Here is a 17412-nt window from a genome sequence, read left to right on the forward strand (position 1 = left end):
CACCCACAAAAGCAAAAACCAAACAAAACACTGTTCAGAGAATTTCCCCGTCTTCAGCAAGTCCTGGCACAGACTGACAGCTAGGTCATGGTCACACTTTGAGTCCTGTCACCCCAATGTCAGGGGCTTCTTTGAAGGATGCACTGCCCATGTTTAAGGGGCATGGTCTCACGAGGCATTTACATATTCAAATCTGTGTCTGCCGCGAATGATTTTTATTTTCTTTTCCTCACTGCTGTGGAGCAGCGACAGAGGCTGTCACTGGACTGAACGGCCCCTGAAGGAAGCTAAAGAGCAGATCACAAAGCATTTAGGGCGGGGGGGGGGCTGCAGTTGGCGGAGGAGGGGGAGCGCTGTCTGGCTTGCTCCCCATTCGGTTCACACCTGCAGCTTGGTGAGAGGGCCAGGGGACCGATGAATGCAGGGTGCTAGTGCATGCCTGGCTTTTATGGAAAGTGACCTTTCTGGGATTCAGACGAAATCAGGAATTTAAAAAAATGCCAAAGCCGGGCGGTGGTGGCACACGCCTTTAATCCCAGCACTCGGGAGGCAGAGGCAGGCGGATCTCTATGAGTTCAAGACCAGCCTGGTCTACAAGAGCTAGCTCCAGGACAGGCTCTAAAGCTGCAGAGAAACCCTGTCTCGATAAACACAAAAACAAAAAAAAAAAAAAATGCCAAAATGCACAGAAATTTTTATCTAGGATTCTTAGTTCTGGCAGACATCAAAGGACGAGGGAAGACTCTTGGGGTCTCTCTCCTGACCTAAAGTGGCCCAGGTTCTCCGTGTCAGAGGAATGTTCTCAAGAGGGAATTTCCCAGTTGTTGGGACAGACATGACAGAGGCGTGGCCACCTGCACATTGGACCTCCACACAGCCTTCCTCACATCAGCGCCTCCATCTCTCCCACTCAACAGTGCACACCTTCTGGGTTTCCCCCACCCCCGGCCAAACCACACTGCAATCAGAGAATCAGAGAGTGTGGCAGTGCTCAAAGGGACCTCAAAGGCTCTCCCAGTGCCAACCATCTAAAGAACAAAATCTCTACCGTGTACCCAACTCTCGGACCCGAGAACTCCTTCATCTACCCCATATCTCATTAAAATGTGCCATTATCACCCACCCATTTCACAGATAAGGAAACGGAAGCACAGAGAGGTTAAGTCAATTCCCTAATGCTATCCAGGAAGTCCTTAGCTGGTTTGGAACTCAGGCTGGAAGAGCAGGAGCCAAGAGCACTCTGTCCAGAGTTCCACCGGCATTGGGTTGTCTATGGGGCTTCCTCCTCCCTTCCGGAACCACTGAGGCTGGCAAGAAGACGTTGAGCTTTTACCCCAGACCCAGCCTCAAAAGATCCCAGGTCATGCAAGTCAGTGACACCCTGGAAACATTTCTCTCCCCGAGGGACCTGCGGGGTCTCTGGGGGTACAATTCACTAAGAAATCTTCCGTGGGCTAGGTATGGCAGCACATCCCTGCAATCCTAGCACTCAGGAGGCTGAGGCAGTACTGCAATCCTGCCGTTAATCTGAACTACTTAACAGGTTCCAGGGCGGCCTATACTGTGCCTCAAGACTGTCTCAAAATAAGGCAAAAATACTTCTTAGTAGGTAGAGAGGCCACAGTACATCAGAGAAGCCATCACCCTTTAATTTTCATGTCACTTCCCAGGAGAGGGAGCAGAATGACAGGAGAGGGGAGCCCAGAGTGCTTAGTGCCTTGTGGGGCTCCCAGAATGCTTCACTTTCTACCAACTTGTCTAGGGACAGGCGCTCTACTGTGCCCCTCACCTGGGCCCTGTACCAGAGACGGTCCACTCAGGGACAGGGCTTCGATTAAGTTGCAAAGGGTTCAGGGACTGGGGATGACAAAAGGGGCTTGGAGACTAATTAGGAGCAGCAATGAGAGCTTAATTCATAAAAGCAAACATTTTCCATCCATCAACCTGCAGCCAGTTAAGGGCTACGTTTGAAAGAAATCTGTGCACGGGGAAGGGAGCCAACAGGAACAGGAAATGTTTGAAAGAATGTAAACTATTTCAGTTTCATAAAAAGTAACAAGTAAACAGTTATTACATGCAAATAACGCTCTGGTTTTAATTAATGCTGAAAAGTCAAAAAATATGTTTGACATTTGTATGTATATACCGTACGGCTGCAGAGGGCAAAATGGTGCCCAGATGCCCAGTGGGAGCAGGCTGCCGGCTCCAGGGAACTCCAACCTTGAGAAGGTCTTGTTTATTGGTGTTGAAAAGTACCATTTTACCCCAGCCTTGGCAGCCGGGAGCCAGCTCACTTCCTAACCCTGGAGGGCTCGCAGAGCTTCAGAGGAAGGTGACTGCCTAGCCACTTCAAGGCTCAGCCACCTTCTCAGCAGCCTTAAAGCCGCAGATCTCCTATCCTCAGGGCATGGGAAACTAGAAGGGCTCCTCCACACCAGAGTTACATGATGACGGGTTTCGGGTCCCAGCGCCTCCCACTCAACAGCATCTGGCGGCAGCCACTGTGGCGTCTGGTCCTGCCTTATTGCCAATACCGGGGTGGGTCAGACTGACCAGGGCAGCCACCAGCGTGATCCCGGAGCTGGAATGGTAGCCTCCACGCTTCTCCTTCCAACATTCACCGTTCCATCTGAATTCTCTTTGAGGAACGCCCAGAGCTCTCCGGAGAACACAGGGACTCCTGCCCCTGGGGCTAGTGACTGGGGTGTCCTAGGCCCCCAACCAAAAGACATCCAACACCCTGTTTGAACTTGTGGCTCATAGGACCTTCTTCCAGCATCTTTTGTGAGATTAGGGATGCTAATGGGATAAGGCAGCAGCACTAGAGGCTTTAGGAGTTGCGAAACCCAGAACCTGGGAGAAAACTACTAGTAAGAGACCATAAACATATACACATAAACAGGCAGTGAAACGGAGAAGCGCTAACCTGACAGCGCTGGGCTTGCAGATCTACGTCTGCCCCGTCTGGGGCTCTTCCTGAGACCCAGCCGCCTCCCTCAATTCCTGTCCCCACCTTTGTCATCCCAGGGTCCCTCCAGCTCACCTCGCCCGCTCCGGCCCACGAAGCGAAGGTCGTTGAACCTGGCCACTTGGTTCTTCATGACGGCGGAAGCATTGCGCAGCTCAGCAGAGTAATTCTCATCATTGCCCGCCATCACTGTCACCACCGTTCCATCAGGCACATCCCCCAGTGCCACCACCTGAGGAAATCGGCAGGAAAGAGGACAGATGAGAAAGGCCAAGAGGAGGAGTGCACCCAGCTGCTCCCCTAAGTCCCAGGCTCACGGAAGCTTTCTTGGAGGCTGCGGTAGAACAGGCCAAATGGTGTAGATCTTTCTCCAATACAGATGAACTTTCTACCCTCCCCACCTAACGTGAGCCCTAAGAAACCATCTCATTATTATTATTATTATTATTATTATTACTATTATTAAATTTAGTCTAAGCTAGAGCTGTCAATCAGAAAGGTCACTGCTAAGGGCGGGGCGCTAAAGAAGACTATAGCTCCTAGCAAAAAATCAGCAATGGCCAGGCGGTGGTGGCGCACGCCTTTAATCCCAGCACTCGGGAGGCAAGGGCAGGTGGATCTTTATGAGTTCGAGGTCAGCCTGGTCTACAAGAGCTAGATCCAGGACAGGCTCCAAAGCTACAGAGAAGCCCTGTCTCGGGGAAAAAAAAAATCAGCAATGATAACAACGGGAGGGAGGTACTCCTTGCTCTCACTTAATGCCTCGCCCTTTGAGGTACAAAATTTGGTCGGGCCATGTGACCAAGGCCCAGTCAAATAGCCTCAGCGGAGTCTGGATTCGTTACGCAGAGAAAATGCAAAATGTGAAACAAAACTGCTATTTTGCAAGTTGATCCAGAAAACCCCCGTTTTGATTGCTGCCCGGGTACCTGCTGGGAACTGCTGGATGGGTGGGTGGAGCTGCCCCTCCTCCCCACCCAAGGCACACCAAGAGGCAGATGCCTTTTGAACCAGACTTTAAACAGAGTCACAGCCATTTAAACGTGGCTGCCGTGTGCAGGGGCTGGGGATCCAGATGGTAAAGATTTCAAGGAGAAAATGTTTGGGTATGAGTAAAAGGCCAGATTCCTGTCAACATCCTGTCTTCTTTTAATTTCAAAGATTCCTTTTAAAGCTCAAGTGACAGTAAAACCTCCGATCTGACGATATTCCAGTCACACGGGCCTCCTACCCCTCCCTCCCGGGAGATTTCCCCCACTGGTTATTTTAAGATGTCAACCGGGGGAAGACCTCAAAGAGGTCTCTCTCTCTATCTCTCTCTCTCTCTCTCTCTCTCTCTCTCTATCGCTATCTCTAGCTCTCTATCCAATTCTCCATCCATCCCTCTCTCCCTCACTCCCTCTCTCCAATTTGAAGTCTTAATGGGAGCAAGGAGGACCTCAGCTGCCAGCAACCGGCGATTCCAGCCACCTCGGGCACCACTACCTCCCCAGCCGCTGGCCCTTCCTGCCCTGCCCTTTCTCGTGGCAGCTGTGAGAGGCTTAGGGGAAAACCAAGGCGTTTTCGTTTCATCTGGCTGCCCCCTTTAAAAAAAATTAAAGAAGAAAGAGGAAAGAAAGAAAAAGAGAAGAAAATGAAACAATTGCCTATCCCTGGCATAGTTGGGGAAAAAAAACTCTCTGAACGACTCAGGGCTACCAGAACGGAGTCCCAAGCCTGTCATTCGGGATGCAGACTTCTGCGGGAGGCAGCCCTTTAGGGACCCGTGCTCCAGGATCCGCCTATGGTCGCCCCGTGCAAAATTGCAGCCGCCCGAGGTGGAGAGTGTGGGAAGGAAGTGTTTCTGCGGCAGCGCAGGAGGCGCGGCGCCGCGGGGTAGGCCAGGCCCTCCTCGCTTTTCTGCGCCCCACACCTCCCGGGTCCTCGCCCAGCTCTGCTGATCCTCTTCCCGGTTACGGGTTAGACTGTGCCGGAGGAATCTGGAAGCCCCCCAATCATCTCGTTTCCACGTCGCCATACTACGCAGGGCCCTGCCAAGGCCAGGTGGAGAGGTATGGCCCCTCCAAGCTGTCAGTGCATCCGAGAGGGAGCTTCCCAAGTCTCCGTGTTCTGTGAGGCCGCGGTGCACCGATCTCAACCCGGGGTCCCCGGTAACGGTATCTGGCTCCAGCAGCAGGAGCGGCGGGAGGACTACCCCCCGCCCAGTTCTTCTGGTCGCCCTCCTGTATCGTCCCTGACTTAGGCACACCATATTTTTCTGAACCTGGGCTCTTGCAGAAAGACACCCAGGTTCCCTCCACGTCCTTCCTGGCCTGGGTTCCTGCAGCGTGGGTGACCAGGCACTCCTGCGTCCTACTTACTGTATGGGTGCTCCCTTTTCCTCCCAACCTAGTGTCCCCACGTCCTCTGGGGTCTGGGCTCTTATAGCGGGATCGTCTGGGGTCCAGCGGAATCCTTCTGGACCTGGGACCCTGCAGTAGGGGAGCCTGGGCACCCCCGTGTTCTGCCAGCTGTCATCTCCCTCCACGTCCTCCCGGCCCAATGCTCCCCATGCCCTCTCTGACTTGGGTTCCTACAATGGGGGCGCCAGGTTCCTCCATGTCCTCCCGGTCGGCCCCCACCCCCGCACTCACCTTGAAGGCGACCGGCAGAGTCTTGTTGCAGCGCCAGTGCGAAGGCAGAACGGAGCAGAGGAAGTTGGGGCTGTCGGTGCGCACAAGCTCTCCCGCGTGGTCGGCCAGCACGTCCACCATCGAGCGCACCTCGGCCGGGTGCGGCCGCCGGGGCCCGCGGCAGCCTGCGCGCTCAGCGCGCCGCTGTTCTCGCCCATCTTACCGCCGCCGCAGGGGAAGGCCGTGGAGGGGGGAGTGAAGCGGCGGCTGGTGCTCGGGTCTACGGGAATACGCATACCGCAGGCCGTCAGGGCGCGGGCGGCCGCAGCCGCGGAAAGCAGGAGGCGGGGAAGGCGGACGGCGCGGGGCCCGGCCAGAGCGGGGGGCGGCGCCGGAGCGGGGGGGGACCGCCCGACGGTCGGCCCGCGCGCCCGCTAGTCCCGCATCCCGCGCGCGCGGCCGCCCCACGGACTCGGCGGCCGCGGCCCCAGCCCCGGATCTAGAGAATCAAGTGGCGGCGCCGCGGCCCGCCCTCACCGCGCGGGGTTAGTACCCGGGGCCGCGGGGGGGGCCGCGCGAGCGACGCGGGGCGCAGCCAATCGCAGCCCCAGGCTCGGGGTTCGCCCGACAGGACGGGCGTCTGGGGCCCCGCGCGGGCCTAGCAGGGGCCAGGCCCCGCCCCGAAAAGTCTGGACACCCGCGTCCCTGCAGCCGCCACGGGAAGCCGCGGCCCCCCGGAGTCGGGAGCAGTCGCTGCAACCTGGGCAGAAAAATAGGTTTCCAGCGTCCTGGCTGCTTCTTGGTCCCCCTCCCTCGGGTCGCAGCCTGGCTGCTCCAGCTCTGGCCACCGCAGCCCGGAACCTGCACCCTCAGCTGGTCGCTGCGGTGACACCCAAGGCTGGTTCCTCACTCCCTCTACCCCACAACGATTTTGACCCGAGAGCTTCCACCCAACGCGGGATTCCACGTTCCCCAGCTCCGCGCGGCCTTGGCCCTCTGGAGCCTCTGTGTCAACCTTCTAGGCAACAGAATTGGTGTTCCCACAGGATCAACAGTGGGTTGGGGTCAACCACCCTGCTCCTGTCCAATCAAATCTAGTTTCAGAATCTCATAGGCCTCTCCGTCGTGGCGGCTCGTGGCTCTTTGAAAAATACAGCGGGGCCTGCATCACGTGTGATTTTTGGTGTCACCCCCCCTTATGCATGCACCTTCCACCCTTCGTGGAAAGGGACACGGGTCTGTGGCAGGAAGAAAGCTGTCAGTGACTTGGAGAGGGGCCCGGACTGATTTCTCCCTGTGGGTGGAAAGGGGTCTTTCTAGGGCAGAGCCATCGTCTTCTTGGCCCCAGTGCGCTGTGTTCTACAGTACTGTCAGGGGCTCTGTAGGAAATTGGTCCCAGGGTCTGCACTGTTATTCATGCCTGGTGGCCCAGCCATTCCTGGGGTACACAATGCCAGCAACGCTTCCTTCTCCCGGCTCCTAGCCCTGGCATGGGTGCACAGACGCACAGCTATAGGGCTACAGAGGGGAGGAGAGCCTGACGAAGCCCACAGTCACCGGGTGCCCCCCCTTCCCAGGTGCACTCCTGGGACTGCGGAACGAATGCCTGTGTTTCTCTCGGTTATTTGGAAATTCGACTGCATTTTCGTTGCCAGCTGCGGTGGACGTGTCTCTAACGACCAATTCCAAGCCCCAAGAGCGACGCTACCTAGGATCCAAAGGCGGCAGCATCAAGACTTCATCCTGGAGCCCAGCCTAGCACACTCCATTTTGCTAAAAACGAAATCAGGCCCTGGGTGCACGACAGTGGGGAAGAGCTCTGTCCCCTAATCCGAGGAACACCGGGAGAATTGTTCTGCACTGTTCTCTGGGCCTCAAGCGAGCGCCCCAGAGTATCGAGGAAGCAAGGGATAGTGAGGGTCCCTTGCTGGACATTTTAGTGAACTAGTGACTCCGAATCTCTCATCACTAGACCAAAGTACTTGCGCAACGACCTCAGGACCAGAGGAAATCCTGGGAGCCTGGCTATGGTACGTGTGCCCTCAGGGGCCTCCCCTGGAAAGGGAGTACTGCTTGCCACCAGGTAGGGATCATACCCTCAACGAGCCACCTACTTTGCCCTCGAATGACTGTGGGCTATGACCATGACATGTGAGCCTCAGTGGTGTGTAAATTCGTTTCTCCAGTCGTTTCCAGTTTGCATCTGCCCCGTTTATTAGCCCCTCCGCAGGATTTCTTTCTGTCACTACAGCGAGTTAACAAACGGGTTTCCAGAGAATGAAGTTCTGGGGTAACCCTGTGTCTGACCCCAAATCCATTCTCAGCTACAACCCTTGGAAGGCACCGGCCCCCTGTGGGCACCAGAACGAAGGATTGGGGAACTGTGTGCAGCCGGACTTCTCGGGCGCAGGGACACTCGGGCTGAAGCAGTGATCGGAACCTCCCACTAGTTGGCGCTGGCGCCTTGCTGGCTGCAGCGTCGCCCCTCCAGACTCAGCGCACACATGTGCGCCAGCTGCAGTGCTTAGGTTTTCCCGGGATCCGGGAAAGAACAGCTTTCTGGACAGAGTGCTCGTTTTTCGTCTCACTGTATCTGCGGCCACGTTTCGGACAACGAAAGGCGTGGTGTTAGTTCTAGGGCTTGCCCTGGCTCTAATGGATAGGTGCCCTCATCCGGAGTTTCAGACACCGAAGGTCCTGCGACCAGCAGAACTCTCTACAACAGAAACGCACCATTTCTACTTCTGTTTCAAGTCCCATTCTGAGGCTAGGACAGAAGGCTCACACTTTCATCCTCAGATCCGTCTAGTGCCCACACAGCTTCTTTCTGCTGCTCTGTACTGACAAACTTAGACCTATCTCGGTATTGTCAGTTTTCAGACGGGGAGAGCTCCTGCCACCACCCAGGACCCATCACACCTTCTCTCTCCCATATGATCTGTCTCCTTTTTTTATCCTACTGAAAGACACTATTCTGCTGTCTCTCAAATGTCCCATTAAAGAGCACCTCGGTGTGTCATCTAAAGGGCCAGGAAGCCCGAGGTCGGAGCTCCCCTCTCACCTGCCTGTGCGTTGCTGGGTAAATTGGACCAGCCTGGGTCAGCTACAGCAGCCCTTCTCCTGAGAGGGACCCCCCAACCTAAGGGAGGGTTCTAGTGGCCTCTTGGCAGTGCGGTGCTGCCCCCGTCTCCAGAAGGACTGAGTAGGTCTGATTCCTTGGGAGTCTGGAATCTGGGGAGGGTGGGCTTTGGAGAACCTGTTTCTGAGCTATGCTCTGGTTTATTACTAAGTCTGTCTTCCTTCATCACTCTGGTCCAAGAACCCTGCATCAAATATCCTTGAGGCTTCCTTTCATCTGTACAAGGGGTAACAGCTGCGTTGGCAATAATCCGTAAAGTGTTTGACACGGGCCTAGCACCGAGGGATGCTCTATCATGCCGTCTGTCTTTGGCAAGTGCCACACACCTCAGCGGTGAAACACCCATCAGGTTGTAGTTCCACACAGCCTTGCCAGGACTCAGAGCCGAGGCTCCTTCCTCGTAGGCTGGCCGGAGGGCTACCCTGGGACCTAAAGACTGTCTGGTGCCTGCCTTTAGACAGGGCTAGCCCTGGAAGCAACACCTTCAAGGGCTTTCTTGCCTTCCAGGCTCCCAGATTCTCACTATCTCCCTTCCACAAGCAGCCCTGACCTAAACGGCAAGTGAACGTACTACCAACGCCATAGCCCCCACCCCGCCCGCCCCCGGAGGTGTCTGTTCCTTTAGAAACTGAATTTCTCCCTTCTAGTCCTGGCACCCCACGTGTGAGGGACCAAGTGTGGATCCTGCCTCCCTGCCCTAATCCCTGGAACTCTCGGGGACTTTCCTGTCCCACGAGGAACTTCACCTTTCTTGGACACCGGGACACGTTTGATGGGAGGAGGCTACGCGGTTCCCGCTGGGAGGGAGGAGCAGCGAACCTCCCCTAAAGGGCCCCGAGAAAGAAAAGCCAGAAGAGCTGTTAGTAAAGGAAAGCTCTGCATCCCGTTTTCAGATTACACGGTATAAAAATATCGAATACAAAAGATGTCATGTAAACTGGCTGTGCACACATATTGAAACTGATCATAACCTGTGACGGAACACGGTAATACAGCTAAATTCCTGAAAGGTGGGGACCCCCTACTCAGAGGGTTAACTCTGCAGTCACCTCTCCTGGGTGACTTAAGGGAAGGATCCAGAATGGGTGGGAGGATGGGTGTGTTTTTCAGTTGCAGAAGGGATAGTCAGACTTAGAGGGTGGAAGGGGAGCGAGGGACACCATTCCTAGCTCTGTAGGAGTCTGGTCTTCAAATGGAACCAGGTTGGAAATCCAGTCCTTCCTTGGCTGAGGCCTGACAGAGAACCAGGCTGGGTGCTGGCTTTGATTCCAGCTGGAGTCCCCTATAGCAGCGCTCAGTCCCATTCATAGTAACAGGAATGTGGCTTCAGCAGACCCTTCAAACCCAGAGAACCTAGAAAATACCTCAGAAAGACTGAGGAAGCGGGGAGGTGCAGCCAGGGCTGAGCGCAGACTACAGACCGAAGGGGAGCGCAGAGCTTCAGTGTGCAAAGCAGGGGCCTGGCAGCCTTCAGCTGGAGGGAGGGAGGATGCGACCCCAGCACTCAGCGGAAAGCGGAAGGACCAGAGTTGGTCCATTTCCCTTTGGCTTCAGGTTCCCATCTGAAAAAGGAGGGTGCGCTTCCTAAGTAGTCCTTGGTTCCAGCTGACTCTCCAACCCCGTGGACACCAGACAGGTTTTGTCCCTGACCAGAGCCTATGAGCCATCCCAGCACTCCAAAACACGATTGCTTTTTATAGGATGGGGACTTCCTCCCTCCTATCTGTCCTATCTGGGATTGCAGAACAACCCTGAGGGCGGTCATTGGGTTTCGGGGTGGGTAGGAAGCCCACTGTAGGCTCCACACCTGGAGAGAGTTGGTCCAGCCTGGTAGCGCTCTTAAGCAGCTGAGAGCCCCGGTTCGCAGACCTTCTATTGCGCATGCTCGCTCACTCCCTCACTCAGCCTCCCCGTGCTCCTCCAGGGCAGAGGTTTCATTCTCTGGGCTTCCCGAAGAATGCTCTTCCTCTGCACCAGATCAGCAGTCTCCCCGACTACCGCCAGCCACCACCAGCAGGGACCCCCCACTTTGCATCTGGAGCCCCAAGGGGATTCTGACGGAAAAAAAAATCGTTTCCCCCCAGCTCGCTGCCTATCATCCCCCTCACCATGGGGCGACTGCTGCAGTAGGCAGGGACAGGAAGGGCTCCTCCCCTATAAGTGGCAGTCACCTCTACACTTCCTGCTCACTTATGCTTCCTTAGAGCATTTTTGGGGGCCGTTGTCATCATGTCTATTTTACAAGTGAAAAAATCAGAAGCACAGAGAGGTTAAGAAACTTACACAAGGTTACACAGCTGGGAACCGCAGAACTGGGATTCCATCCAGGCAGCCTAACCCCAGAGCCCATGTTCCTGACCGCTCTGCTTGCCTCATGGGGAAGAATCAGTTTGGAGAAGTGACAGCCACGGACAGAATTAGAATCCTGGCAGAGGTGTCCTGGGTTGGCTTCAGAATACGGGTGTCAAAAATGAAGCCCCTAAAGATGTAGCGTAACGACAGTACCATGGGACGGTTCATGAGTTGGGCAAAGGGCTAGAGATTGAAACACACAGACGAGACACGGGTCATCCTTGAAACAAGAATGCCCATTTTCTTGTATTCCAGGGCAACTTATATAGGGCTCTCCTTGACTAATGGCCTCACCCTAGCTCTCGGGATATTTCAGCTGCAAGCCCACCAGAAACCCCTCCCCTGCCATCAGGAACTCGTGAGGGTCTCATGCTCAGAGCAGCTGCAAGCACAGGAAAACAATTTGTTTATTCCAGCAGGCAAAGGGTCATAGAAAATTCAGGGTCTGAGGGGCTGTGGTCCCCCCAACACTAAGACATCAAGTTCAAGACCCCGACTTTGTCAAATGGCAGAACCAAGACCCAGGGAGAGAAGGGGCTGTGCTAAGATCACAGCCTAGACTAGGGTAAAGCCTGGGCACCTCCTGCTGGCTGGGTCCCCAATCTTCTGTCAGTTGTAGGCCCCCTTGTCCCTGAAGCCCACCCAGCAGTACCTAGGCCACAGGGTCCTATTAGGGATTTTCCACCTCTCTAAAAAGGTCTTAATGCCTGTCAGTCCTTGTGAAACTTTAATTAATCTCAGAGGCTGATGGCTTGAAGGGGAGCAGCCTTGGCCTTACGAGGCTGAAGATGACGGCTCCATTTATGTGGTGGGGAGGAACGCTGCCGACATTCCTGCCAGCAATAAAAGCCACATGGCTTTCCAGCGTCGCCCTTGGAAAAGAAAAAAAAGTGCAGCCCTCTGCGGAAAGAAAGCAGCTATGTACTGTATGCATGGCGTGAGATAAAAACAGGCGTTCCGAGGTGGAGAACAGTCAGGCTTTTATGCCTCCTCCATGACCACCGACAGTGGCAGGGGCCGGCGGTCACCCTCTCGGCCGCAGGCAGCACAGGGAACAGGGTTGGCCCCAGTGCAAGGCCTTTGGCTGCTAGGAAAGGGCCTCAGCTTCTCCACCTGGTCTGGGTCTAAGCTCTCCCTGACTGTCTCTGAGGTGGTGCCAGCTCCCTAGGGTGTGACCTGTGTGGTGTCACAGGGCCCTGCTCTAGGAAGGGCACACACTATGTTGGGCACTTGCTCTGACACAGGAACTCTGAAACTTTTAGTACCTGCTGAATAAGGATCTGTGTTTTTATTTTTCAAGGAGTATCCCAAATCGTGTGGCCATTCCTGGTCGTAGATCTCCCATAGGCTAGATACCCACTCCATGCCACGGCTTGGCATGTAGGGTGGAAGGGTGTACTGGGCACACATTGCTTCTTTTGCTTATAGTAGCTTAGGTGAGTTTCAAAACAACTTGTGGAATGAACAGAGGCATCACATGCCAAGGAAATCAAGATTTGAATTCAGTTCTCCCAGACTCCGAAGTGAGGTGTGTGTGTGTGTGTGTGTGTGTGTGTGTGTGGTGTGCTTCTTTGTGTGTCAGAACACACATGTGCACATGCAGAGACCCAAGACTGCCATCAGGAATCTTCCTTGGTTACTTGCTACCTTATTCACTGAGGCAATGTCTCTCAACTGAAGCCAGAGCTCACAGGTTGATAAAATTGTCAAGCTAGCCAGTTTGCTTTGGGGACTCCTGCCCTCTGACTGACACACACCCAGCATTTCCAATGAATGCTCGGGATCTGAACTCAGGTCCTCAGACCCCAAAGCAAGTGTTCCCAGCCGCTCTGCATTATTCTACGGTGTTCCTTATTTGCAGGGCCAGACGGCCATGCACGGTCAGGCTTCTTCCTGTTATTACGAACAATAGAAAGCACAGCATAAAACAATGGGGGAGTCCTGTTTCGTGTGGACCTGCCTGTGTCCACAGAGCTGCGTGAGAGTGGGTTCTATTGCCTTTTGTGTATTCATTAACCCCTGCGTGGGTCATTGGTCTGAGCCTGGGGTGTAGAAACAGAGTGTAGAACAGAGCCAACAGCATCAGGTCCTATGGTGCTGACTGGAGTCTGAGACTCATAGAACTGGCTGTCCTATGTGGCTCCAAAGAAGCCACCCAGTGGTGTCACTGGTGAGTCAGGACAGTTCCCTTCCTTCCCTGGATCTTGGGCTTTCTTTCAGGGACACAGTGGCTTGGCTCCTGCCTCCTCCCTAAGAGACCTAGATTTACTCACCTACAGTAGGTCTGCTCATTTCCCATTCTGTGCTGTCTGAGAAAGAACTGAGAGCTAGGAAAGGTCACTGAAATGTCCAGGTTGCACAGGGTGCTGGCAGGACCCTGCCTCTGGCTCTCGGCACTGACTGACAGGTAGCGGCTCCATTTGCTTTCATCCCATATCCCTAGCTACCACTGGCCTGTCAGGAACCTCAAGTGCAAGCACAGAAGTCACAGCCACACTTCCTGACAGGTGTTAATGAGCCCCCACTGTGGTCGCCATGGCCCCAGCTCACTGCAGAGACTTCCTCCCTACTTGCCTTAGGATTGAGGTAAGGTCTCTGGGAAGGGCTTACACCAAGAGAGCTGTGTGCATCGGTGGCAGGCAGACTGGCATCTTGTAAGGGGTGGGAAGCAGCTGAGGCTGCTCTGGAGAACACAGGGCAGGTGCCATCTTGGAAGCAGAGCAATGGTCGCCGCACCAACTCTGCAGGTCTTGGAGTTGCTCTTTATGGAGTTGGAGAAATAAGTGCCTCCTACTCAGGTGTCATTCTACATTTCCTTCCCCACCAGCATCCAGCAGCAGGTGCACTTCCAGAGGAAGGGCTCCTTCTCAGGGCTGTACTGCCACTGGTAGCTGGAGGGAAGAGCAGATGGTGACCAGCTCGGCAGATAGGTGTGGAAGCCATCCTTGCCCTGCCTCTGAGCTTCACTCCTCCCCCAGTGTCCCAGGGTGGACAGGATACCGTCCACCTGGTTCAAAAAGAGATGACTTTGGCTGGTAGCAGAACCCCCACCCCACCCAGCACCTCCAGACCTGGAGGGCAGAGCATTAGCCGGGGCTGGACCCTGGGTTCCTGCTTAGATCAAACACATTCCCCTCTGCTTTCACCACCCCCACATGGAAGTGGGGAACATTCCAGTGCTCAAAGTAGAGTGTGATGGTTCTGGCACATGGGGCTCACACAGTGGCTACAGCTGGTACCCCCATGAAGAGGAATCACTGGACCCCTTGCTCAAGACCCTGTGACACCCCAGGGACCTTGGTGTGGGGAAGACTACTGAAGCCATGTCACATGACACACTGTCGTGGCCACTGGGGGACTTTGTTCATGGCGGGGGGCGCACCCTGAGTCAGAACTCCTGTTCACACTAACGGGTTCTATCTACTTCTGCTTGTTTTCCGTATGTGGGTACATGTGCGGGAGTACACATGTATAGACAGGTATGCCTGTACATGCTTGCCCATGCTTGTGGAGGTCAGAGATTAATGGCTCCCTCAGTTTTTTTTCCCACTTGATTTTGTGAGGCAGGATCTCTCATGGCCTGGAGATCAGTGATGGTGCTAAATTTGATTGACCAGGAATTCTTAGGCATCCTCCTGTTTCCTCCACTCCCCCAACACTGAGATTGCAGGCACACATGCTACCACACCTGCTTTTTTAAACATGGGTTCTGAGGGATCGAACTCAAATCCTCATGCTTGCACAGAAAACACTTTACTAAGTTGTCTCCTCAGCCTTGACCACTATTCACCATCATCACCACCATCATCATCACCATCATCACCATCATTACCATCATCATCATCATTAGCAGTAGTACTGAGACAAGGTCTCAAATATTCCAATCTGGCCTCAAACTCACTGTGTAGCTGAGGACAACCTTGGACACCCGACCCTCCTGCCTCTACCTCCTAAGTCATGGGATCACATGTGTGTGCCACCATGCCTGGCTCACTTTTGGATCTATGAAGAACCCCCTGTGGCAGTGGCCACATGATGCTGAGGAGGAACCAGGGACGGTGAGTGCTTGGCTCCACACAAGCAAAGGAAGTTCTGCGAATGTGTTCCAAAGAGAGCTTCCGGGCTGCCCTGCCCAGGGAGGTATCCAAGCTGAGAGCAGAACAGTAGACAGTGAGCTCAGTGTCAAATATGGCAGGGGGCTAAACCAGGACAGGGTCAGCTAATAGAAAAGGATTATTAAACAAAGAAACACCTGGGTTACATTCTGGCCCTGCTGAGTTCAGGTCTTGCAACCCCATCTCTGCCTCCGGCTGAGACAGGAGTTCCCTGAGACTAATTGCTGTCCCACTGCATGGGGAGACAAAGTCACCCTCAGGACTCTCCTCAGCCTCACAACTCAGGAGGCCTAGGGTGGGTCTACACGTCTAGCAAGATCTGCTCTCACAAGCCTACACACACAGCCAGGCTGGTGTGATGGCTCAGCCGGCAAAGAGGCTGCTAAGCCTTCGTGGTCTGAGTTCCATCTCTGAGGACCCACATGGTAGGGAGAGAGAGAGAGCCAGTTCCTGCAGATTCTCCTCTGATCCCCAAATGTGTGCTGTGGCACAAGTGTACCCACTCCCATAAGTAAATAAGTCCAGTAAAAATTAATTTAGAAAGGATACGCAGGGGCTAGAGGGTGATCCCCATCCTCACCATGGGAAGGTGCAAGAGGGGGGTGGCTGGGGAGGAGAAGGGCCTAGTCTCACTTTAGCCATCTAAGTCCAAGATGGGCGCAGAGACAACTTTGTCTCTTTTTCTTTCTTTTCCTTTTTTTTTTTTTTGTTGTTGTTGTTGAGACAGGGTTTCTTTGTGTAGCCCTAGGCATGCGTCACCACTGCCCAGTTTACAATAAAATATTTTAAAGGTCAGCAAAATATATACAAAAAATTAAGCCAACTGGGTTGAGTGGAGTCTGCCTTTAATCCCAGCACTCTAGAGACAGAGGCAGGGAAACCACTGTGAGTTCAAGGCCAGCCTGGTTTACAAAGTGAGTTCCAGGACAGCTGATCTACATAGCAAATTTCAGGATGGCCAGAGCTACATAGTAGATCTTGTCTCAGAAAAATTATTTTTTAAACCAAAGTATAGTGATGTATGTCTGTAATTCTAGCACTTGAAAAGTGGGGCAGGAAGATCAGGAGTTTAAGGCCTTTCTCTGCTACACAGGGAGTTTGAGGCCAGTCTGGGTTATGTCAATAAATAAATATATAGAAAAAGTCTTAAGGGGGGGTGGGAAAAAAAGAAAAAGTCTTAAAAGGTTCTCTGTCTTTCAAACCTCTGGGGGAAGGAGAAAAAAACAGATTTAAAAAGCCTTACATTTAGGCACACACCTTTAATCTCAGCATTTGGGAGGCAGAGGCAAGCAAATCTCTGTGAGTTCGAGGCCAGCCTGGTGTCCAGAGTAAGGTCCAGGCCAGCTGGGTCTACCTAGTTAGAACCTGTCTCAAAAACAAAAACAAGAACAGCAACAAAACCCCAAGACAGCAAAGCTTACATTTGTGTTGCTGTATGACTGTTTACGGTGCTTCCGACCTGGGACTGCTAATCCTTTCAGTTTTTGTTTCTGAATTTATTCTGGTACTGGGGATTGAACACAGGGCCTCCCGTATTCCAGGCAAGCACTGTTTCACTGACCCCAGCCCCCAGCCCCAGTTGCGTTCGTTATATATATATTTTTCAAAATCACTGTTTCAAATACATGGCCATTCTACTACCTAGCTCTCCACCCAATTGCCTGGTCGTTCTTGATGCCATCTCATGGCAGCGGGCTCACTCATTGGCATCTCCTGGTACCCAGCAGGCACCCAGTGCCTGCTGAGCACGCTCCCTGTAGCCTCCTCCAATACCAACAACTCTCTAGGTCCCTGCATGGTTCACTTCACAGGTGAGAGTGGGTTCAGCCTGGGGATTCAGCTTGGGAGGTTGTTGGCACTGTGTTGTAAAGTGCAGCCAGCCGCACACCATGTCCACCCAGGGACCCTCGTTCCTAACAATATCAACCAGATATGTTTTGCAGACGGGTTCATGACTTGGCTTAACTGCTTAAGACACTGGGCCCCTGCAATCATCACTTTTTTTCTCACAGGAGGAAACTGAGGTTTCCTCAGCTGGTCCAAGTTCACATCAAACCTCATAGGGTCAGAGCAGAGCACGGACTCCAGGAAGCAGGATGGACCTGTGGCCCTGGCTCTACAGTGGGCGCTAGGGATGGAGGGCCAGCAGTGGGAATGGCAAGGACTGCTTGGGAAGATTATCAGCTGAGCAGCCCTGTGCACTGAGCGGCTGGCTGTCCCTTCCTT

At 53.9% G+C, this 17412-nt stretch overlaps 1 protein-coding gene across 1 annotated transcript in view; it reads right to left on the reverse strand.

Moving 5' to 3' along the window:
• Positions 1-17412, reverse strand: part of Runx3 (RUNX family transcription factor 3) — a 57011-nt gene that overhangs the window by 19787 nt on the left and 19812 nt on the right. Inside the window, 3 exon segments of the mRNA XM_038334012.1 lie at positions 3044-3200; positions 5602-5732; positions 5735-5860. Coding sequence (XP_038189940.1) covers positions 3044-3200; positions 5602-5732; positions 5735-5860 — 414 coding nt within the window.

This window comes from Arvicola amphibius, chromosome 6 (genome assembly GCF_903992535.2).
Source record: "Arvicola amphibius chromosome 6, mArvAmp1.2, whole genome shotgun sequence".
NCBI lineage: Eukaryota > Metazoa > Chordata > Mammalia > Rodentia > Cricetidae > Arvicola > Arvicola amphibius.